This window comes from Camarhynchus parvulus, chromosome 13 (genome assembly GCF_901933205.1).
Source record: "Camarhynchus parvulus chromosome 13, STF_HiC, whole genome shotgun sequence".
In the NCBI taxonomy this organism is placed as follows: Eukaryota; Metazoa; Chordata; class Aves; order Passeriformes; family Thraupidae; genus Camarhynchus; species Camarhynchus parvulus.
Genome location: NC_044583.1, coordinates 16,826,171 through 16,850,011, shown reverse-complemented (window position 1 = coordinate 16,850,011; position 23,841 = coordinate 16,826,171). Strand labels below are relative to the sequence as shown.

At 58.9% G+C, this 23,841-nt stretch overlaps 1 protein-coding gene across 1 annotated transcript in view; it reads right to left on the bottom strand.

The window, feature by feature from the left end:
* The window catches only part of PPARGC1B (PPARG coactivator 1 beta), a 44,671-nt gene extending 30,663 nt beyond the window's left edge, over positions 1-14,008 (bottom strand). Inside the window, exon 1 of the mRNA XM_030957771.1 lies at positions 13,878-14,008. Coding sequence (XP_030813631.1) covers positions 13,878-13,961 — 84 coding nt within the window. The 5' untranslated portion in view covers positions 13,962-14,008. The remainder of the gene's footprint in view (positions 1-13,877) is intronic.
* Positions 14,009-23,841: the final 9,833 nt, after the last annotated feature.

The following is a 23,841-nucleotide window of genomic DNA, read 5'->3' as shown; positions in this document are numbered from 1 at the left end:
TGGCCACACGCCCTGATCCCGGGGAGGAGGCCACCCTGCCTTTGAAAGAGATTTTCTTTTTATCTCCTTCCTGCCCTGGGGAAGCAGCTGCCTCGCAGGTGCTTGGCACTGAGAGGATGTGTTTTGGCAGCCCAGCGCTTTCCAGGAGTTCCCTGAAGCCCCTCTCACAGCAGCAGCACCCACCGCAGACAGCAGCAGGATGCTGGCGGGGTGAGCTGAGGCTGGAGAGGCAGGAGAACCCATGGGAGGGCTCCAGGAATGGGGCTGGAGCAGTGCCTGCTCCTGCCTCAGTCTGTGCACAACCTCAGGCTGCTCCCTGCTGCAGCAATTGCTGCCTCCCCACCCCTGCTAGGGCACCGCAGCTCCTCCTTCCCTGGGGGATGTGGGGTGCTGCTGGATGGGGGAGGCTGGGACGGGTGCTGAGGGGCTGGCAGGCTGCAGGGTGGGTGCCAGCACAGTCCAGCCCTTCCAGAGCAGGCTGCAGGGATGCAGGATGCAGGAATGCAGGGCTGCAGGAATGCAGGGCTGCAGGACGCAGCCCAGCCCTGCGCTCCCAGCCGGATGCTGCTGCTGCATTCCCTCACAGCACCCCAAGTGCAGCACCAGGAGGGACCAGCAGCTCCTGCTCAGCAACTGGGTCAGCTAAATATAAACGGAGCAGCCCCAGAACCAGGCAGCTTCCTGCCTTGCATCATTGACACCCCAAAAATCACGGCCTGGGGACAGGGGCTGCGGCAGCTGCTGCCTCACCAGAGGCTCTGCTGAAGCTGCTCCTGTGGAGCCACTGCTCCAAGGGCTCCCAGCCTTCCTCCTGCTGGCCCAGGGCAGCCAGCACGGAGCTGGGGGACCAGGTGGGACAGATGCCTGCAGGACAAGGGGACCAGGTGGGACAGATGCCTGCAGGATGGATGTTCCCAGGAGGCCACGGCTGCAAGCTGTGTGTGCACTCCTCCACACAGAGCAGGCCCCCAGGAGGGAGATTTCCACTTCCATTTATCCAAACCAGCCAGATCAGCTCCCAGACACCAAGGCAAGCAGCTCAAACCCCTCATTAGGGCTGGGCAGATGCCTCCCAGCCCAAGGGGTGCAGGCATGCACCCACAGGTTTGGCTCCTAAGGTAATGTCCAACCCCTGTGCTGCACATCCCTGGGTAAGAACATTTTGTAGGAAGACTCTGCAGCAGGATGGGTTAGTCCCAGTATCCCCAGTTTGCTGCACCCCAAGGGCAGATGCCACCCTCAGTACAGCCTGCCCTGTAGTTTGTAGGTGCAGTAGGTCTGGTGCTGGAGCCCAGGAGAGGCAGATTTGGGGTGCTTTGAGCTGCTCCCTTCACAGCCTTTTTGGCACCACGTGGGAGAGGAGGGATGGTGCTCATGCTGCACCCCACACCCAGCCTGAACAGCCCTTTGCAGCCTGCAGGTCTCCAGTTGTCTGCAGCTGAACATCACCCAGCCCGGAGGGTTGGTTATTAGGGAAAAACACTTTAATGAGGCAGCTCATTAAAGGCAGGAACAGATTAACCCAGGAACCTGAGGAACTCGGTGACTGCGGAGTTCAAGAATAGGAGCAACAGGCCTTTCCCTGGCAACAGTGGGAGATGCTGCCTCAAAGCAGTGGGATGAGCCCTTGAATCCTCAAAGCTCTTTCAAAGCCCTGCACCCTCCCAGGAGCTGTGTGAGCTCTGGAGATGAAAGATGCTGGGAAGGGTGGACCACAGCTTGAAACTTATAAAAACACCCACTAAAATACAAGGGGAAAATACTGCATCCCCAATAGTCGACTTCACACACTGCCTCCTCCACTGATCAAGCAAAATCCCAGCACCAGCGTGGACTTCCAGCAGGGATGCTCCAGGGAGAAAGCCTTTGGCAAGACACAACCCTGCTGCACAGGAGCAACGTGGGAGGAGAGGCAAAGCCAAGTAGAGTTCAGAGTTACGGTCACCACAGAAAAATGAACCCTGGAAAAGAAATCCAGCTTCATTTCCCACTACAGGGAAAGGTTTGCAGCCTGCCCTCTCCACAGGCAGAGGAAAGGCTGCTGAGTGGTGGAAGCCCAGGCGAGTGGGGCACCTGGGGATGCCGAGGTTACCTCAAAGCCACTCCAGCAGCAGGATGAAGAGTCAGGCCCGTGCCATGGCTGTTATGAATGAAGGTGGGAGCAGTGCAGCTAAAGATAACTTTGTGAGCAGGTACTATTAATAGCAATACTCTTGTGCTTTTGCTTTGTGCTTCCTGCGAGGCTCTGCGGGATGGAGGAGCTCTAATGGATCGGGCCCTGCCATGGCTCGGGGGCAGGGCCCCGTGTGCATCCCCGAGCCCAGCAGCAGGACTGACACCCTCGAGGAACGGGGACAGGCAGTAGTGGCCCAGGCTGCCACCAGTCACCCGGCACCGGCGCGGCACCGGCCGGGAGCTGGCAGTGAGGATGCTGGCGAGGCTGCTGCCATGCTGGTTTCCATGGCGACTTCAGCACTTGGCGCGAGATGGAGATGACGGGATCAGCCAGCGGAGTCACTGAGCGGAGCTGGCGTCCTCCGTCTGCCGTGGCCAGCGGCACAGCCCTGCCAGAGTGAGAGGCTGGCACAGGGCGCACGCCCGGCAGCCTCGGGGCATCTGGGTCCCCCTCCTTACAGAGCGTGTGGCTGCCGGTTGTCCTGGTGATGCAGAGCCTGCACATCCCATCAGCCCCTCCCTGGCACCTCCAGGAAAGCTCTGTCCAGGTCCTGACCCCAGCCCTGTGCTGGCCACCCAGCACACCTGGCACTGGAGCACCCCCATTCAGGTCTCTCCCCCATTTCCATTCCCAGTGGGGCTGTCTCCCTGGCACAGGACACACATCCCCTCACATCCCAGTTTGTGGATGTTTGTCACATGCCAGTCAGGGCCCACTGGCACAGGCTGGCAGGGTGGTACCCAGCTCCTCTCTGCAGCTGAAGGAGATGCTGCAGGCCAGGGCTGAGCTGGCACTGGGACAGCCCTGATCCTCACTGGCCCTTGGCCCCACAGAGGCTTTCCCTGGCTTACAGGTAATCTAAGATCAAGTGCTCCAGCCAGCCGTGCCTGGGCAGACACACACAGACACCACGGAGCAGCGGGGAACCGAACACCTGCAGCATGTGACTCCCCAGCTGGCTCGGCCTCCCAGGCCCCAAAAGAGACCTCCCTGGGGACCCCTGCCCTCGCCAAGCTGCCACACCTGGCCGTGGCATTCCCAGACTGCGAGCAGGGAGCACACAGGGCTGGGGCAGCGGGCGGGGGACTGGGACCCCCGGCACCCGCTCCCGCCCGCGGGCAGGATCCTCACCACGCACCCTTTTATTCCAGCAGTGCAATTAGCCTTGCTGACCCCTGAAATCCTCAGCCTCTCTAAGCAGCCATGCATTAAATCCCGGATCCAAGAGTGGAAATAGACTTTGTAAAAGGCTTATGGCCCTATTTATTACATTTTACGCGTGACGGAGCCGGACAGCGCGGCTGCGGCCGCAGCACACCGAGGCAGCCGGACAAACGGACGGGCAGGGGCGGCAGCAGAGCCCGGGCGGGTGTCTGCTGCTGGGCAGGCTTGTGCTGCCAGCCGAGCGCTCCCGCAGACGCAGGCCGGCAGGGATATCGATCCAGATGAAAGCCAACACCGCTGCTGGGCCGGGTAACCGTATCTGCCGCACATTTGTATTCCTCGGAGCAGGGCGGGAGGGCTGCAGCCATCTGCCAGGAGCTCGGGGATCCTGGGGACACTGCGAGCCCTCCACACAGAGCCCACCGTGCCACCCCCTCCCCTTCTGCTTCCTCTGCCTTGTCCATTCCACCTGCACCCTGCTAGGGCCCAACACCGACCTGAGCAGGGCAGTGCCCAAACAGGACCTGCCTGGTCCCTGCGGTGCACCAGGAGCTGAGGGGACACGGCACTGGCGCTTGCAAGGTTGTCCAAGGACACTGTGTGCAGCCAGCGTGCAGGTGTTCACTGACACATCCCTGGGGTCCCACGGTTCAGCCAGGTGGCTCCTGCCCCAGGGGGATGGCAGAGGAGCCTGCACACCACAGGCTGCATAGCTGAGCTGGGCACAGGGAGGAGCAAGGATGGGCAGCGGGAGGACAAGGTGTGCAGGGAGGCAGAGCCAAAAGCACACCAAAAGCACAGAGGCAGTGCTCAAACAGCTGAGGGACTCTGCTTTCTTGCAGAAAACACAAGGCAGCTCCTGTGTGTCTCCAAATCCCAAGGAGCCCTTGCAGCAGCCCCAGGCCAGGGAGCCGCTCGTGTCAGTGCTGCAAAGCAGGCAGGAGCAGAGGGAAACACAAGGGTGTCCTCTCCACACCCTTAAAACGAGCCAGCTGCAGAGACTTCTGCAGCATGTGTCACCAAGTCCCTGGAACACCAGCGCACACACACACAGACAGCCACTCCCCATTTCCTTGGAAGTGACACCCTCACTTGCAGGGCAGTTGGAAATGTTACAAGACAAAAGCAAAGGTCACCCTGTGCACCTCTGAGAAACTCAGCTTCCATCAATGCTTGGTGCAAGGTGCAAGCCTGGCTGATGCCAGGGCGTGCATGAGAGTCCCCCCACACCACATTGTCAGACCCATCTCTTGTGCTCATCCAAAGGCAAAGAGCTCTGGTGTGTGTGAAGAAGCAGGAGTGGGTCCATGGGATGTGCACAGTGCCCAGATTCTGCCCACACCTGCATCTCAGAGAAGTGTGCAGGCCCGGGTGCCCAGGAGGGTGGGTCCCTGAATGCCTATGAACATCCCTGGCAAAGGGAAATGGCACCTGTGGGGTGTTCCTCAGCTTGACATTTCAAAAGCTTGGTTCCACACCTTTCCCTAAAGGTGCACCTAACCTGAGGTGCACCTACGGGCAGAAGGACCCTTGCACTTCCCTGCCTTTCCACCCAGAGCCACGCTGTGGGGGTGATTCATCCCCAACAGCCCTCACTGATCACCCCGAGGTGCTGCAGCCCCACGGGGCCCTTTGGCAGGGCTGGATGTGGAGGTTTCACCCTGCAGCTCAGCTTTGCTTCAGTGCTTTGGAGCACAGATCCTCCCTGCAAGGGGAGGTGGTGGCACAATAACAAACAGCATGTTTGGGCATAGAAGGGCCCTGGCCTCAAAAGGCATTGAGACATTTAGAAAAAAGCCTGCAGTCCACATCTCCACAGGTTTGTGCTTCCCAACCCGGTCACTGCCGTGAGCTCCCTGCTGACCCAGAACACTGCAAGCCCACCCCGATAATGGCAAGGGGAATAATCCCCCCAGGCCCCACTGAATGAGGTTCAAACTCCCCATAACACCCGTGCACAAAGGTCCCATACCCACCAGGGCACTCGCAGGCTAATCCTCCCTCCGGAGAGGCTGCTATATTTAGGTATCTAAATGAGACAGAGTGGCTCTTTCCAAAAAAGAGTTCGTTTGGGTTACATAAATACAGAGAGAAACTTGAAAGCTGTATTTCCAGGTCCTTGCACTGCCATAAGCAAGTGGCAAAGATGAGGACAGTCTCCCCCTGATAATCTGCCTTTCATGTATTTTTGACTCAGCTGGATGTGCAGATGGGTTTGCAGCTCCTCTGGGCAGACGGGCAGCGGGCACTGGTGGACACTGAGGTGGACACTGAGAGGAGGCAGCCAGGGCAAGCAGACCCCCAGTTCTCCCACTCTGCATCCCAGATGTCCCTGGCAGAGGAAGGGAGAAGCCAGCACTGCAGGCAGGCCAGGCAGCACCACTCAAAGCATGGGCAGTCAACAGGAGTAAAGGAAGTGAGCAGCTCCAGCCCTTCCCATGCATGCTGTCCCAACATTCCCCCCATGACATCGCTCTCCTCTCAGCCACCAACTTCCTTCCTGCTGCATCCACTTACACATCCCAAATTCTCTGGTCCCATGGAGAATTCCCAGGAGAATATCCTGCACCTACCACAGCTCATCCCCAGCTCCAGGGGCTGCTCCCCAGTTCTGCTGCTGGGGTGGGCTGGGGGTGGTCACCAGCAAAGCAGTGTCCCCTCCAGAGCCGGGTGGCAACATGTACCCTGAGGGTTTCTGGGGACACGGGCCACGTGCTTTCATTTTCAAAATACATATAAATAGACATACTTATTCCTTCTTAAAAGGACACAGCAACAAGGGAAAAAAAAAAGCAGCTCGAATACGGTCCAACCTTTCAGCCTGAGAAAACCACACAGTTCTCACAGGCTGGAGTTCTGTTACCTGGGAAATGGGTTCTAGCACTGGAAACCCGCATGCGCCAGCCTCCCTGTGGGGCCCACACAGAAACAGAAACTTCCTTTTTAAGAAAAAAAATTGCATTTTTTTTTCCTTTTCATTATCAGCACGGTTTGGTCGTGACTGTGCGCAAGCCTGCTCAAAAGGAGAAACGATGCTGGTGGTTTAAATCTCCAGCTGTGCAGAGCTCTGGGGCTGATGCCATTGGAGGGCAGGTTTGAAAATCCTCCTGCAGTGAAGGTGCAGGAAGGTGGCCCTAAGCCACACACACCTGGCACAGGCAGAGCCCCAGGTCCCCCAGCCCGGGGCAAAGGGAAGCAGCCTGGGTTTGCAGGGAGCCAACAGGAATGCAAAGTTTAATTAGCTGGAAGCCAAGGGCTGTGGAAGTTGCAAACATTTGCACTGAGGCAGGGAAGGTGCCAAGAAATCAGGACTGAAGCTGGACAAAGTTCAGCCCCGCCATGCTGGTGCCCGGTGAGCAGCCTACGTGTGGCAGGAGCGGGTGCTGGCAGCTCACCTGGCACCAGCCAAGGTGAGCTCCTGGCCAGCTCTGCCACACACAGGCACTGGGATGTGACCCAGGAGTGTGGGCTCTGCCTGGGCAGCACACATGGAGCAAAGGAGCACGGCCACCAGCCCTGTGCCCACCAATGTCACCACACCATGCTGGCAGAGGGACTGGCCTCTGCAGGGGATAGAGAGCCAGAGCCCGGCCCTGCTTCATCCTTCCAAGAGAGCTATGAGTGCCATGTTTGTCACCTCCAGCTCCTTGCTGCCACCCTGGCACATGCACAGTCACAGCCTCGGGGTGACCAGTGCTGGTCTCAGCTCCAAGCCAGCCTGGCTGCAGCCCAGTGTGCCAGTCCTGCATGCATGCAAGGGGTCATGGCAGTCTCCTGAACACCCTGCAGCTACAGATGCACTTTCTTCATGAAAAAATAATAACGCGACTCCCTCCCACCTAGGAACTTGGCTAAAAAACGCAAGAAAAGCTCTCAGCAAAAATGCTGCACCCCCAGGGACAGCTGGGGCTGCTCCAGCCGTGGGTCACCTCGTGGCAGAACAGCCAGGTCCCCAGCTGTCACTTGTGAAAGCCACATCCCCCCTTGCAGGGCGCAGGAGGGAGGAGAACAAACATGAAGAGAGGCAGCTGGGCTTCCTTCCATTCCAGGCTGCCCCAGCTCGGGCCTGCAGCCCCAGCCAGGACGCTCGGCCCTCGCCACAGGATTTCCTTGCTCTTGACGTCCATGAAAATTAGGAAATGAGGGTTCCTCGGGGAATAGGTGGAGAAGGCAGCTTTTGGCAGCAGGGGCGAAAGGATGACACTTCCCCCACCGTCCCCTCACATGCCGGGGACAAAGCGTGTCCTGCAGCCTCCCCAGACAAAGGGGGGAGCAGAAGTGACAGCAGTGCTGAGCTGCTGCTCTCTGAGCCCAACTGGCAGCAAAATGAAACAGGAACCGAGGAGCCTGGCCGTGGCTGGCTCAGCAGAGGGGCTGCGGTGCTTCGGTGCTGCCCGCTGCGTTCGCAGGGTGCACAGGAAGAATTCAGAAAATGCATCTCAGTAAAGATATGCTGCTGCCCTGCAACTGGAATCCCTGCAAGAGCTGGAGGCGCCACCTCAGCACAAAAACATCCATATAAAGCATGTACTGCTCATCCCAGGGGAGGGGAGAAGTGTCACATCAGCTCCCCATGGGCTCTCCAGCTTTCATCCCCATCTGGGTGGGCAGGGGGCCGTGGGGACAGAGGGGACACAGATGGAAAAAGCTCCTGGCACAGGAGACACAGATGTAAAAAGCTCCTGGCACCCTTCAGGATCATCATACTCCCTCAAGGGAAGCTCCTGGTGCTGAGATGCCCGCCCAGCTCCCAGTGCCTGCGGGCTTTGCCTCGGGACACTGGGATATGAGATAAGGGAAGTATTTTCCCTAAGCCCCACATTGCTGCCTGGAGCCGGCAGAGATCAAAGGTGACTCTGGCTACTGCATGGGGCCGTGTCCCCAGGGCTGCCACAGCCCCTCCACATCCCCCACCAGCAGATACCAGCTTGCCACATGGAGAACCCCTCCCCCGGCGGGTTTCCAGATCTCCCAGGGCCAAAGGAGATTTCCAGCTTTTACTTTTCCCTGTGTTAATTCAGAAGTGAACTGGTTTAATGCAGCAGCTCGGCCTTGGCTGTTGCCTCCACGTGGGGAAGTGCAGTGGGACGGGGCTGGATGAGGACAGGGCTGACAAGGCCCCGAGCGCAGCCAGATCTGTGCAAAGTCCTCTGGCGTTTCTTGGAAGCTCCCGTTATTTAAAGAAAAAAAAAAACAACCCAACTGCCATAAATAAATAAATAATAATTTGTAAGCCAGAGTTCAGATAAAGTGCTGAAAAGCAGATTGGCTGACTGATACAGGAAGGGAAACACATTGGCTGGACCATCACCCAGTGCCTCCGGTGCCCGTGCCCCTGGAAGTAGGTCACTACCTCACCTGACCACTTGCCCCATTAACTTCAACCTTTAGTCCCTGGCTCCTCACTACAAGCACAGGCATCTTAAAACCCCCTTGTCCAGGTGAGAAGGTGGCTCTGCAGGCAGCAGGAGGTGGGATGCTGCCCACTCCTGGGCTGTGGGCAGGGCACAGGAGCCCCACACGGCCCTGGAGCCCCACAGGGCCCGGGAGCCCCACACGGCCCGGGAGCCCCACAGGGCCCCGGGAGCCCCACAGGGCCGGGAGCGTGGCGGTCACCGTGGCAGGGCTGCACTGACGGCGGCTCCAGCGTGCACAGAGTTCCCCCCTGCTAAATCACTCCAGGCTGCCAAGCAGTCACGAGAAATATAAGCCCGCGCCGGGTTGCCATGGAGCAGGGCTCAGCTGCGGGAGCCTGAAGCCGATTCCTCCGGCAAACGTGTCTGCAGCCGAGGCCCTGCCAGCACCTCGCGTCCCCGGCTCCACGGTGGCGGCCAAGCAGTGCCACACGCGTGGTCCCAGTGGAGCCACTTCTCTGAGGACAGCACTTCCCCGACAGAGCCAGTGCTGCAGAGCCACACAGGGATGGTGCCCCTTGCCCTGGTGACAGCATCTCCCCAGGGCCATGGGCAGGCAGAAGGGGTGGCTTCGGTGGTGGCATTTGGCAGCAGCAGCATAGACTGGCCCTGCATAATGTCTCTGCCCCAGCACAGGGATGTCTCCAAGCCTCCATGGTGCTGACACATGCTGGCCAGGGGGAATCGTGTCCTTCATGGGATCATAGAATCGTTTGGGTTGGAAGAGACTTTAAAGCTCGTCTATTCCACCCCCTGCCATGGGCAGGGACGCCTTCCAGCCTGGCCCTGGACACTTCCAGGGATCCAGGGGCAGCCACAGCTTCTCTGGGCACCTGTGCCAAGGCCTCCCCACCTTCACAGGGAAGAATTTTTTCCTAGTGTCTCCTGTAACCCTCCTCTGGATCAGTTTGAATCCATTCTCCTTGTCCCGTCACTACAGCACTGCAGCTCTCACATCCTGCCACAGCCCCCAGCCCCACCAAAGGGGACCTCAGAGCCTGGTGGGCTCCTGCCCTTGGCACCACATCTGCCTGTGGCATCTCTGTCCTGAGCCCTGCACCACAGACATGGGACCCATTCCCCAAAAACAGGAGTTTGGGGTTGGAAGGGGCATTCCCAGAGCATTTTTAATTAGCCAACTGTGCCAAAGAGCTCGTGTAAGTGGAGTTCCTCCCTACAAAAAGGCTTTTGACATTGGAAAGGTTAATGTGAGAGAGATCCCTCTCCCTTACAAAGCTCCCTTTGCTGGAGGCCCTCGTTGAGCCCTTAATTATTCACCTGTTGGAGAGGTGCCTTTCCATTACAGCATGAGAGCAGAGCAGGGATGTGCAGGCAGGCAGGTGGGGGAAAACCCCCGGCGTGGGGCAGCCCTGGGATGGGGAACACAGGTCAGAATCCCGGGGGGAAGGCAGGCAGGTGTGGGAGCAGGCTCTGAGGGGCAGGATCCAGCCCAGCCCTTCTCTCCCTCCGGCTGCTCTCTCTCTCCTGCCTCAGCTCAGACTCTGCTGTGCTTGCCAGCCTCCACAGCCTCTGCTGTGGTGGGGACAGCCACCAGCACCCCCAGCTCCAGCACGGTGACAGCCACCAGGACACAGCCACCCTGCTTCCCAGAAAACTTCACCTCCTCCAGCCCTGCTACTGCAGCAGCCCTTCGACCCACGCTGCAGCAATGCAGCTGAGGATGCATTTTGCACAGGCCCTTGGGCTGTCCATCGTCCAAACCCACCCCAAATCTTCGAGAGAAAAGCCACAGAAAAAGCAGGACATCAGTCAGCTCAGTGAGGACTATCAGAATCAGAGATGCATCCCCACTTCAGCACTAGAAATGCCAACCCAGCGCGGGCTCGCTGTGCCTCCTGCACTCATCGATGGATTAAGCTGTTAGCAGGAGGCTGGGAAGTTAAAGAGAGAATATTGTATTTCAGTTCATGCGATCTTTAAACATCCCTCTGAGAAGCAGCCTGGGTTCTTTTTATTATTATTTTTCCCCCCTCCTGCTGCACTTTGTTTGGGGTTTTTAAACGAATTGAAGCTGTTAGAGCCACAGTGCTCCAGCCTCTCACAGGGATGCTGAGAGCTGCTCCGTGGTGCTCTCGGCAGAGCTGCCTGGCTGGCACTTCCCAGTACCTGGTGCCAGCAGATGAACCAGCTACAACCAGCTTCATACCTCTGAGCAGCAGAGTTGCACAAAATGGATTAAGCAGGCCCAGAAATGACACATTTTGAGGCACAGCAGAACAAAATCACTTTTTTTTTTTTGTTGGGAAAAAAAAAAAAAAAAAAAAAAAAAAAAAAAAAAAAAGGAAAAAAAAGGAAAAAAAAGGAAAAAAAAGAAAAAAAAAAAAAAAAAAGGAAAAAGGAGTTGGCATGAGAAAGGCAGATATCAAGTGAAAAACCCTGATTTTCTTTCTGTAGCAATGCAGGTACCACGTGAATCATCGCTGTCCTCGATATGTAAATAGAGGTTAGCTGGCACCCTCAGCACAAACCCTTGTGAATAAGGGAGTGATGCAGACACCCCTGTCAAACCTTCCCTGTGCATCTTCCCGAGAACCTTGCTGAGGATTCCTCCCCTGGAGGGGAAGGGATCACCTGGCACCTGCACCAACTGCGCCTTTCCCACAACCTACTGCAAAAGCAGGACGGGGAGAAGCACGGGCGAGAGAGCAGGAGAGTCCCAGTTCCTCAAAATTTCCACGAAGGAAACGGCCACTATTCATCATCCCGTGGCCTCCTGACAGTGCAGCCTCAGGATAACCTGCTCCGTGCTGGGGCACTGGGGTGCCTGGGGCAGCAGCTTTGGGGCTCCCCGGAGGAATCAGTAACCCAGTTGTAAGCAGAGGCTCGTACAGTAGTAATGGGGAGAGACGTCAGCGCCAGCCCGGCCCGCCTCCCGCTCCCAGTTAGAAGGCAGCATGTGACAGAGCCAGGGCTGGAGTCTTCCCCCAGTTTCATCAGAGGTTAAGGTACAGGCACAACACATGCTTACAACTTCAGGCGGTTCTTAGCAAACGCATGCAAATCATAGCTGGGGGGGGCTGTTTTTTCTTCCTTTTTCCGTCTTCTCTCTTCTTCCCATCGCAGCCCTGAGCCCCTCAGCGCACGTGGGGACAGAAGAGGAAACGGAATTATCGAAAGCAGGCGCCGGACGGGAGAGCACAGAGGGGCTGCACGGGAGCTGCAGCGAGCTGCCAACGCTGCCCCCGCGGCTCCTCTCCTCCCACACCTGCAGATTTCAGAGCAGCGCTACCTGTGCTGCTCCCTCCAGCAGAGAGCACGCCGGGGGCAGGGAGAGAAAACAGGGGACACAGCCAACAGCGTTTCATCAATACTGTCTCATTTCAACACAGGCCATTTCACAGTTCCAAATTTTCCAGGGAATATTCACAACATGGTGGGCTTGCACCAGAGAGGGATGACAATTCATAGGATTTTTTCCCCCCTTCCCTTAGCAGTCGCTTTTTGGAATAAGATTCTTAAATTGGCACATCAAACGCTGACCAAAAAGCAAAGAAAAATAGAAACGAGGCTCCAGGCACATGCTGCAACCATAAGGGCTTTTCGTGTCGTGGTTAACACAGGGAGAACAGGAGGGTTATTATAGGGAAGTGGAGCCAGGAACTTTCACCTGCTCAGGAAGCAGTGGGGCTGGTGGGAGCTGCAGCCTTTGTGCCATACTTCCAGGGATGGCATCCCACACACGCAGCCCGCTCAGGGGACAGTGTCCCACACAGCCAGCCTCCTCTCCTGCAAGCCCATGGCTCCCTCAGCAATAACAAAATGGAAAAAACCCACAAAGTGCTTACAAAATCTCGGCCCACTTCTCACCTTTCCTGACCCTCCTGCTGTAATCAACCTGTCAGCAGCTCTCGGTTAAGAAGGCAGGCTGCCTCCCCCTGCTCTGCCCCCAGAAGCCGCCCGGTCCCGTGCCAAGCCGGAGCGCTCTGGCGCTGGTGCAGGAGGGCAGAGGTGCCGGGACTACATCAATCTGGCTGGTGGCAAGCCCTGCCTGGTTCTGTCTGGCACACGCACCGCGGGCAAATCTGATTTACCAGGTCTCGAGCTCGTGTTTGTTTTGAACCCAAACGGCGGCAGGATTAGCCCTGGTCCTGTCCCCCACAAACACACACGCTCCTGGCTGTTTGCAATCGCGGGGCTGAGCTGGTGAGAGAGCAAGGGTTGGGATGAATGCGCTCGCTTCACAATCAGAGCTATTTTGTAATCCGTGGTTATGAAAGTGAAGGGTCGGGGGGATGATAAATAACTACAGAAAACTCTTCCCACTTGCAGCAGCCTCATCGAGCCGACTGCGAAATGCGCGGCCGTGCTCGGGCTCAGCCCCGGCTCCGGCTCCTGCCCGGTTTATTGTATAGCGCCTCTCTTGCAGCCCCCAAAATGGAAAAGCATGCGAGCCCTATAGCCAGCACGGCTCGCTCTCGTGATCCCGCCGGAGCTGCCAAGGAGCCTTAATCTGATTTTAATACCCGGCTCCGTCCAAAACACAGCCCATCCACATTGTGGAGCCGGCGACTCGCAGCACCGAGACCCCTGTCGCTGTCGCACCCCCCCTCCCCAAACCTCCATCCCCCAAGATCCCAGCCCGTATGCGTGGAATTGACGCTCGGCATGACTCATCCCACAGCCCGGCTCTATCAGCCCCCACCGCGCAGCCCCCTGCGGAGCCCCCCCCACCACCGCGCCGCCCCCTCCCCACCTTCGGGGGAGCCCTGACAACCGGGGGGTGCTCTGCTGCACCGAAACCCATCGACCCATCAACTTGTCCCCTGTCCCCCCCAAACTGCCGGCCGATGGGAGAACGGGGGGCGCGGGAGTCCACGTGCGAGTGGTGCTGAAAGCGCCGGCGGGGCTGCGGGGCTGCAGCCGCCCGGGAGCCCCGGGAGGGGCGCGCACAGCCCCGCGGGCGGCCGGCTTCGCAGCCGCGGAGAGAACGGGACAGCCGCACACCCCCGGGGCACCCGGCGGACGAGCCGGGCCCCGCAGCCCCGCTCCGGCAGCGCCGGCTGTTCCCCGGGGTGCCCCGGCAAGCAGCGGGGGGTCGGTCCGCTCCCCTCCGGTGCAGCGCGCCGGGGAGCCGCGCAGCAGAGCCCCCCCGCGCTGCCTACCTGGCTGTCCGCTAGGTAACTGAAGACGAAAGAGGAGAGATCCTCGTCGAGCAGAGAGCTGCAATCCGGCCCCGGCTCCGCCATCTTCCACCTCCGGCTGGGGCTGAGCACCGAGCATGCAGCAGGCGCGGCGGCGGGAGCCGGGCGGCCGGCGGGGCGGGGAGCGCGGAGCGCCGGGGCGGAGCCGCCCGCAGCCCCCGCCCGCAGCCCCCGCCCGCAGCCCCCGCCCGCAGCCCCCGCCCGCAACGGCTGCGGAGCCGGACGCGGGGGGATCGCTGCGAGGAAGCGCCCCGGGGGCTTTGCAGACACGCGTGGGACACCACTTTTTGTGTGTCCCTTGGAAGTGCCACCCCGCCAAACAGGGGGTGCCACCGGCCCCTGGGTCGCTTCGAGTTTGGATGTGTAAGCGCTGGGTGCAGCGGGTCAGACCAGGGGGCCCATCCAGGCTCTCTCTGGGGCTTTTAAAGTAATTCCTGCCGGAGCGCCTTCCCAGCGGCACACACACGCAGAGGGAACCCACTTTGTGCAGTGCCACTGTGCACACCTTAAAATTGACAGTGTTTAAAAGTGGGAGCACCCAACAGCGCCAGGCACCTCTCCACAGTCCCCAGATCACCCCATTTGGAGTGATATTTGGAGATACAAAAACCCTGAGAGCCGCGGCTGGGCCAGGGGTCGCTTCCAGGCTCGGTGGGTCTGCATGAAGTGGGACCAGGGGACTGCAGTAAAGAGTAAAAAGGAGCAAAAGATCTCCTGATTTTCCTTGTTTTCATTTCAGCTGCGGCTGTGAGCATCTTGATGTCACGCACGTCATCTTTCTGTCTGGGGTTTTGAGGCGTATCCTAAAAGCCCTTTCAGAAATAATTAATGATGGGACCAAAAATCTCATGAATGTTCTATTTACTTACCCGTAGCAATTACATGGGAAAGAGCAGGGCTTGGCACTGCAGCCTGAATTAGCTGATACACAACCAAGTGGCAACACCTACAGCCTAATGGCTCCAAATCCTTGATTCCCCTCAGACTGCCTAGACAGGCCTGCAGGGTCACTGTAAAGAGCTGATGGAGCAAAGTGATGTGGAGCTATCGGGGTGGGGAGCTCTGTGCCAGGCTCTGAGGGGTGAACAGAAAGTGCTTCTTCCTCTGGCAGGAAACGCCTGCTCATGTTCTCCTTGCTGTTGTTTCAAAGGCAGAACTGTTTCCAGCCACTTTTTAAATTCCCTCTGGCCTCCCTTTGGCTCAGGACATGTTGTGAACACCAGGCAATGGAGCAACACTGGGTTTTCCCTGATGATCTCGAGCCTTGCACCAAAGGGAGATGTCAGGAACAGCGTTTGTTGTGTCACACTGATGAGAGCTGCAGGCCAGAGTGGCCTGGCTGCTGGGATGGGACAAAGCAACTCTTCCTCATTGCAGTGCACTCTAGTACTAATTGCTGAGTGCCAAAACACTTACCCAAGGTGCTTTTCCAGCTGCCCTGCCAGCAGTGAAACTTCTCTTCCCATGGGTGGGAGGCCTGGGCCCCGGAATGCCCTGCCAGGATTCCCGGTCACAGCGGGCACAGCACAGTCAGCAGGGCCAAGGAAGGAAATTGCCTTGCTCTGGGGCATGTGCAATTCCTTGAAGACAGAGACTCAAATTCCCAGCTGACCCTGCTGAGCAGTGATCTGACGTGCATTCCTTTCCTTGCAGAAGATACAAGTGATGGATGAAGGCTACGGTGTGATGAAGATGAGCAGAGAACAGAAGAGAGGTTTGCCCCATCAGGGCTGGAAGGCCTCACCACATCAGTCCTTTGGGAGGAATTTGTTGCACAAAAGGCGAGGTTTGCACTTGATTATCTCGTGATTTCCTTTGCACCATCTGCACTCAAATAGGAAGTAACATTCGTGGGAATTACTCGTCAATTGTCATTCAAAAATCAAGTTGTGCATAGCTGGGTTTTTCAGAAATACCTTTTCCCTTCTGGTCCATGTGCAAGCACATTTTCTCCTCCCTTTCTAATGGAGGAGATGAGCCCTTCCCAGCCTCCAGCCTGCAGGACACCCCCCTGGCAGCAGCCACCCCAAGCAAAAGCAAAGCCCAGCCTGCACTGCCCTATTTCCCCTCTGAACAGACAGGTGAGGGCTTCTTCCAGCCCTGCAGCAAAACTGGATGTGACATTGGGGTCAGGCACCCCTTGTGCTGGGAGGGCGACAGAGGACAGCAGAGCACAATGGGGGCATCTTGGCCAAGTGGACTTTCTGCTGCTTCTGGGTTTCTGTGCGATCCTGCAGGATGAAGTACAGCTGCTGACGTGGCTCCAAGTTGTTGTTAACCTGCCCAACTTCAGCTCCTGACTGCTCTGGACTTTTGCACAGTCCGAGCATTTTTCTGTGCCTTTTGGTTCTTTTCACCTATGAAATGGAGATCACACCACTTCCCTGTGCCCTGCAGCTTCTGGAGGAGCTGGTTGAATAACACTCATAAAAAGGGCTTCGGAAGCACCAGGAGAGAGGAGAAGGAGGACAGGATGTTATAAGTGGTGTTGTCTCCACCTTCTTAGAAGTCAGTCATGTGGCAGCCTCAGAAACACCTGCAGTGGGTTGGGATGGTGTCTGGGCTGCTGTGGTGTGAATGGGACATCACATTGCCCGTGTCACACACCCTGCCCTGTGCACAGGAGCTGGCCAGCTCTGCCATGTGCTCACAGCTTTCCTCCTCAACCAGACCCTGAGCTTCGAGAGCCGGGCAGCTGCCAGAGCTCCAGCTCCTGCTGCTCTCTGTATCTATGGACTCCAAGAGCAGAGTCACACGCCCTGTGCCCACCCTGGCCTGGCAGCCCTGGCTGTGCTGGAGTGCCCCGTGGCACCGCGCCGCCGCTGCAGCAGCAACTCGATGCTCAGCCCGGAGGGGCTGGGGATAACATTGCCAAGGTAAAATATAACAGGAAATCTTGCGAATGTCCTTTCAAAACAGCAGCGAGAGAGTAATGTCATTGGGCCAGCGGTCAGGAGGGGACAGGGTTTGAAGGTACCCTGAGCCTGCCAAAGGCCAGGCGTGGGACAGGGGCTGGAGCCAATGAGCGCCGGCTGGGCAGGAGCCACCCCGGGCCGGCGACCGCCCGCCCTCGCTCTCACGTTGCAGCTGCCTCTGTTTGTGGATGGCAGAATGCTGTAAGGAGCGGGCAGTGAGAGGCAGCGGCAAATGGGGCTGCTCCGAGGAGTCACAACACCCGCAGCCCCCCGCTGGTGACACTCTCTACTTGGCACTCCCGTGACATGGGGGACTGGCGCGGTGGCCGCTCTTCCTGGGGACGGGGAAGGGCTTTGTGGGCTGGCAGGAGCTCTGTGAGCCGGTGCTGGGTGAGCTGGGGGCAGCTGAAGGGGAAGGTGTCCCCAGGCTGCCCAGAGCCCTGCCCTGGAGCGCTCTCCATCCACGCAGGCTGCTCAGGCATGCACAGTGGTTGGCAGTGCCATGCCCAGGGTTTCGCTGACTTTCTCTGCCTGGCTCCTTTCCACGAGCTCTGCTTTCCCTTCGCCGCAGCCTTGCTCAGCACTCGGCTCAGCCTTATCCTTCACCTGAGATCACAAGCACAGGGACAGAGTGTTGCTTTCCCTCCGTGCTTTCTGTGCCTCATTATCTGTGTGCACCTGGGAGCTCCTGTCTCCTCCTGCTCCTCAGTTGGTGACAGGGGGGCTCTGTTATGCTTCGTGGCCAGCCAGGAATGAAAGTCTGATGTCCTCTCTGCCACAGGGCTGAGGGACTGTCGCCTGGAGCTGGAGGGCCCTAGGAAACAAAAGTGGATTTTGAGGGCAAGGTGGGCTCCTGGCTCTGAGATCCAGCTTGTCCAGGGGGCAGGGCTGAGCCTCTGGTAGTTCAGAGATTGCCATTGCTGCTCCAGGCTCCCTCAGCAGCACTGGGGAGTGATGTCCCACTGTGCCGCAAAGCCGTCAGGCAGGCACACCGGGACACCATGGACACTCTGCCTGTGCTGTGGCACAGCCCCCCAGGCCCCTCTCTGTGCACCTGGCAGAGGGTCCCTCCCCTGTGCCACCTCCCAGGCCCTCTGCAGCTCTTCCCCCAGAGCAGGGGCTGCTGCAGCTCTGTCAGAGGAGCCTGTGGCCAGCCCTGAGGGCTGAGGGATACACCCGTGCAGGGGATGCTGTACAGGCTGCAGCCTGCCCCACCCTGAGCCTGCTCCTCTCCCAAACTGCAGCCTGGAGCGTGCTGGGGAGGCAAATCCACACAGTTACTGCAGAGAAAACCTGTCAGGAGACAAATGGGATGGCAAAGGAGCAAGAAGGGGGTTTTGTGGCTGCATTGTTGAAACAGATGGGAATTTCCTGGAGCAAGAGGCAGCAGAGGGTAGGGATGGCTCCTGCAGGATGGCTCACGCTGCCCACCAGCTGTGTGGGCCGAGCAGGGGACCAGGATGCCCATTGACTCCTTATGGCACTTTCAGTGACTCATTTGTCCGTGGAAGCAGCACACCCACAGCAGCTGAAGCAGCCTGTCCTCCTCCCCAGGCTGCTCTGGCACAGCAGGGCCAGCCAGCCCCTTCTGCCTGGGGATGAGAGGCTGGCAGCAGCCCAGGGCACTCGGCTCATGCTGTGCCTCACTTCATCTGGGGGAAGGAACATGCTGTCAGAGACCTTGCACTGCTCCTTCTGCCCTGCCTGACATCCCAGCCTGCAGCCCCAGCCTGCCCCTCGCTGTTCCAGGGCCGGTGCCCCCCGTGCTGCCCAGAGCAGCCTGGCACAGGGCACCAGCTGTGGGACCGGCAGGATGGCACCATCCGCTTTGTGTCCCTCATGTCCCGTTCACTCCAGCTGAGCTCGGCTCTCCCACAGCCCTGGCAGCTCTCACACTGTGCTGCCAGTGTCTGTCACAGCCCATCCATGTCACCCCACTGGCCTCTGGCTGCCGCCCCTGCTCCATCCCTGCCTGCTGAGCTGCCTCTGCTCCTGGTGCTGCTGCCTGGGCTCCCTTCACTGCCCGTGCCTGCCTGGCAGGACAGCACCAGGAGCTGGGCTGTCTCCTGTATCCCCACCATGCTGCTGCCAGCTGCTCCCAGGAGGAGTGAGGGGCACTGGGGTGTCTGGCTGAGACCCAGCCTGGCCTCATCCTCCTCTGCTGATGGCTCTGAGCAGGGCAGCTCCTCCTGCCTCTCCCTGGAGGCTGCTCAGAGCCTGGGTGCTTCTCTTCCTCTCTCTCTTTTAATTGCCTCATCCCAGAGACATGCCATGACCACCAGAGCAGATCCTGATCCTCCTGCACCAGCAGAGCTGGCCAAGGCAGTGAGCAGTGGAGGGAGACGCTGTGGATCTGCAGCACTGCTGAGCAAGGACTTGCTGTTCCCCAAGCAGCTGTTGCTGGCAGGGATGTCCATGGGCATCTCCTGGCTCGTGACTCCCAGCCTGCCAGGCTGGCTCTGTCTGTCCCTGGGCCTCTATCTCGCAGCACCCCCTCCTCCTTTGTCACCAGCTGTCCTCGGAGCATCCCCCACAGTGACTGGCCACTGTCCCCAGCTCCTGCAGCCCTGCCTGGGCACGAGTGCTGGGAAGGGGCTGGTGCTCAGCTCCTGGCACCCCCTGGGCACAGACACTGCTGTCAGAGCAGAATCCCCTCCTCAGGTGTTTCCTCCTTGCCAGGCAGGCCAGCAAAGCCACCCTCAGCACCTTGGGGAGTTGGGGGCCGGGGGCTCAGTGGGGCTGGCTGTGAGGGGTGGGCAGCAGGCACTGGTGCATCTCCCAGCCCTGTGCAGACACTGCTGTGCTGCCCCTCAGCGCCTCAGCACCGTCTCCCTGAGCAGGAGACACTTCAGCTCCAGCCAGTGCTATAAATAAAACCACATTCTTTTATCCCGCCAAATAGGTTCTCATTGATTTTACCTAATCTTCCTCCTCCCCCCGAATCCCTTTGGAATGTGAAGTCAGCTGTGGAGGAGCTTGGGGAGCCGCCAGCCCTGCTGGGGAAATGCCACCCCCTCCAGCCCCTCTTCCTGGGAATAGCTGCTCTCTCTCTGGGCGGGCGGCACCGCTGGAGGAGAGCAAAGGAAGCTCCCTGGTGGAAGTTTGCCGGCTAATTATTCATTAATGTCCTGGCAGTGCAATCACCGGCAGCCAGGCAGCCCCTGAGCCCCAGGAGGAGGAGGAGGAGGAGGAGGAGGGAGAGCTCTGCTGCTGGGGCTTTCTTGCCGAGGGGCTCGGGGTGAGCTGACACCACTTTGGTGTCCGGCTGCTCCGGTTCCCCATGAGGTAAAAAGGGCCCATCCCAAAGGGGACCATCCCAGAGACCCTGGGAAGTGCTGAGGGCTGGTCCCAGCGTGGCCCTGGTCCCTTGTGGGTGATGGCAGCTGTGGGGCTCTCCCCCCTCCAGAACAGGCAGCGTTTGGATGCTGACTTGCTGCAAGCAGCTCTTCTGCACACAGGAGCTCCCCGTGCAGGGATAGCAACAGAAATAATGCAGCAAATCACAGCTCGCACAGCCTCCCTGGCACTTGAAAGCATCTCGAGAGCTTAAAAAGCTGCAAGATGCTCTCATTCCCATCCTCTCCGTGCTCCTGTGCTTAGAGGACGGGGGGAGCATCAATTTCCCCGGCAACGGGGCCCCGCTCGGGCACGGTGCGGGAGGCAGGGCAGCCTCGTGCTGCCCGAGCGGGGCTCCGGCTGACTCATCGCCATGCAGTATGCAATTACCACGGCAAGTGCGGGCCCCTGCTGTTCCGCACAGGTATCTGTGTCAGCCAGGGCTATTTCCAGCTCTCCCCGCACTCCCGGCTCCGGCGAGAGGTAAGAACGCCGCCGCCTCGCTCCTCCGCCCGCCACAGGCACGGGCACGAGTTTCCCGGGAGCGGCGAGCCGGGGGGCTGGGGATGGCATCCCAAGAGCCCGAATTGCACAACTGGGGGAGGAGAGATCCGTGCCGCTCGCTGCCCACGCGTTCCGTGCTGCTGCGGGCGCAGCTCCGGCTGGCAGCGGCCGGGGCTCGCAGCGCTGGCACCGGGCAGGCGGCGTTTGGGGCCGTCATTGTCAGCGCTGGAAAAGGAGCAGCGGGGATGGGATAAAGCACAGACTGAGAAATGCTCCGGCCTGGAAAGGCAGGGGAGGGGAGGAGCGGGATAACGGGAGCGCAGCGGTGGGAGGCAGCGCCTTTCCCTGACCGAGCAGATAACGGGAGGTCAGCGGCTCTGCCTCCCCACCTGACATCGAGTGCCTGCCGTGCCCCAGCGAGCTATCGAGCCGAACTGCACTCAAAGAATGAGATTTTTGGATTCTCAAAATGTTTACCTAAGATTTTTCTCGCTGCTTTTCCTGCTTGGTGCGTGAGTTGGAATTGGGGAAAGCCTCAGGTGTTGGGAACATCTTGGACAAGGATGGAGCCTTCCAGCCACAGGCCTCGATCGTGGCAGGGGTTTTACAGCTGGGGCTGTCCCAGCAGGGCAGGAGCTGCAGCCCTGTCCCCGTGGCCATGAGCAGAGGCAGTTGTGCCATCACACCAGCGCTCACACTGGGAAGGACTGGTGTCCCTGCCTGGGAAGGATGAGTCTGCCCAGGAGGAGCAAGGCCAGCCTTGCACAGCCTCTGGGGGTTTTCCCGAGGTGCTGGAGGTTTGCTCACCTTCCCCTGGAGGGTGTGATATGGGAGGAGCCTCCACACGTGATGGAGATGTGCCTGGCATGGGTCTGCCCAGGGTGGTGACACGATGGATGTGTGACATCCCTGAGCCCCGGGGTGCAGCCTGTGTGGCAGAGAACATTCTAAATCCATTTTCCCTGCCCTGCCCTGAGCATGAGCTGTGGTCACTCCCCAGCTGGGCTTGGATGGCTGGGCCTGCTGGGGGCAGGTGTGGGGGAGAATGGAAAAAGAAGGGATGGAAACATCCAGGGGGCTGGCAGGGCTCTGTGCCTCAGCATCCCTTGGCCTTTGCCTGACCTGTGCCCACCAAAGCCAGGCCTGGGAGGGGCTGAGGCCACAGCCAGACCTGTGCCCCTGCTCCAGGTGCCAGGCTGGGAACAGCACCCAGCGCCTTTGTCCTTCCCACAGCCCTCAGCACGGGAGAGCTGCTACAGTATTTCACTGGAAAAACCACATTAATCATCCTCAGCGCCACCTCCCTGGCCTTTGTCACAGTTTGGTGCCCCAGCAGCGGCTTTAAAAGCATTATTTATTTTTAATAAAAGCTGATCTAAAGAGCAGCGTTGGCGGGATGATAAAAATAAAAATGCAGTGGTTGTCACAACTGTCAGCATCCCTGGGAATGGGGTCTGGCAGTGCCCGGCTGCCTTCCCCCCCAGCCTGAGTGGCTGCACAGGAAAGGAGAAAACAGCCAGCAGCACGTGCCTTGGGCAGCCTCTGTGCCAGGAAAGCAGCTCCTGCTCCTTAGTTTAATACACAGGTGCTCTTCTCCAGTGTATTTGTAATTTTCTAAATGTTTAGCAACTTTAATTTCATTTACTGCATGAATAAATGAGCAAATAGGACATATACAAATGTTGGGAAGTAAATTAGCTTAAGTCTGTTCATTAAAAGAACTATGTGTTATTAAAACATCTGTGTTGCAATGTGCTGATATCCCATTAGCAACAGGAATAAGAAATCCTGTTTATCCCTAGGAAACTAGATTTTCAGGGCATGGATCTGGCAGCGTGCACCGGGGCTGAGGCTGTAAACCACAGTGCCTGGCAGCATCTCCATTTCCCCAGGGAGCCCTGCAGAGTCACGGGGCAGCATTCCATGTCCCAGGCTCCAGGGCAAGCTCAGAGCTGCATCCCGAGGCTGTCCCTGGAAAAGTCTGCCTGCACTGCCCAGCCCCGAGGCAGTGTGCACCAGGAAGGGGGAGAGGGAAGCGTGCAGGAATTGAGCAGGAATTGAGCAGGAATTGAGCAGGATTTGTGCAGGAATTGTGCAGGAATTGAGCAGGAATTGAGCAGGAATTGTGCAGGAATTGAGCAGGAAGGATGCAGGAAGCACACCTCGCTCACTTCCTGACCATCTCTTCTCTTTCCATCACTTCTCCTTCCAGCAGACAGGAACAAAGCTGGACTGGAGGCCCTGGGCAGAGCCCTCCCCAGCTCTGCACATCCCTGCTGCTGAGGCTCTCTCTGCTCGGGCCAGCCTGGCAGGTTTCTCTGCAGAGCAGGGTCAGGGAGCTGCACCAGGGCTCCTCTCAAGCTCAGGTTTCTCCCTGGCTCTTCCCGAGGAGCTCCATTTGCAGAGCCCCGTGAGCAGCAGGGTTTCAATGCTGTCTGGCCGAGGCAGAGCACAGCCGAGGCTGGGACAAAACAAAACCAGCATTCACGGGCGGTCATTGAAATTCCCGGCAGCTGTTCCCTCCCAGCACACTCAGGTCTGCCCTCCTTTGCTGTCCTCAGGCACTTCCAGGGACATTTTCCTGGGTGGCAGGGGAACAAGTTCACCCATGACCAGCATCCCTCCTGCTCCTGCCTGATGACAACCAGCCCTGCTGGGGTGGCACTGCCTGGTTCAGGGGTCATTCAGTGCCAGCTGGGTGCTGCTCCCTGCAGACACCCCCGGTCCCCGCACCCCCAGCCCGTGCCCCGCGTGTCCCGCAGGCGCCTCCCCGGCTCCAGCTCATGCCCATCTCCTGGGGATGCTGCCTGAGCCCCTGAGGCCGGGCCAGGCTGTGGGGGCGGCAGCCCAGGCTGTGTCCATCACCTCCCCACAGCGGGAGAACGCCCGGCACACCGAGAGAGCCCTCGGGCGGGGATGGGGCTGCGGGCCAGGCACGGCCACAGCGGCCCGAGCCGGGGCTGAGCGCTGACCCAGGCACGGCTCACATGAGGCAGAAATTGCTCGGGCACATGTTTTGGTCAGGTTGGGGTTAACCCCAGCCGTGCCTGGCCGTGGGGCAGGCGGGGGCACGCAGGAGCCAGCACACTGCTGCAGCCTGGCTCACTCAGGCAGCCGGGGCTGAACGCTGCCTGCAGCCCCAGCACGGAGCACAAATGAGTTTAGTGGCC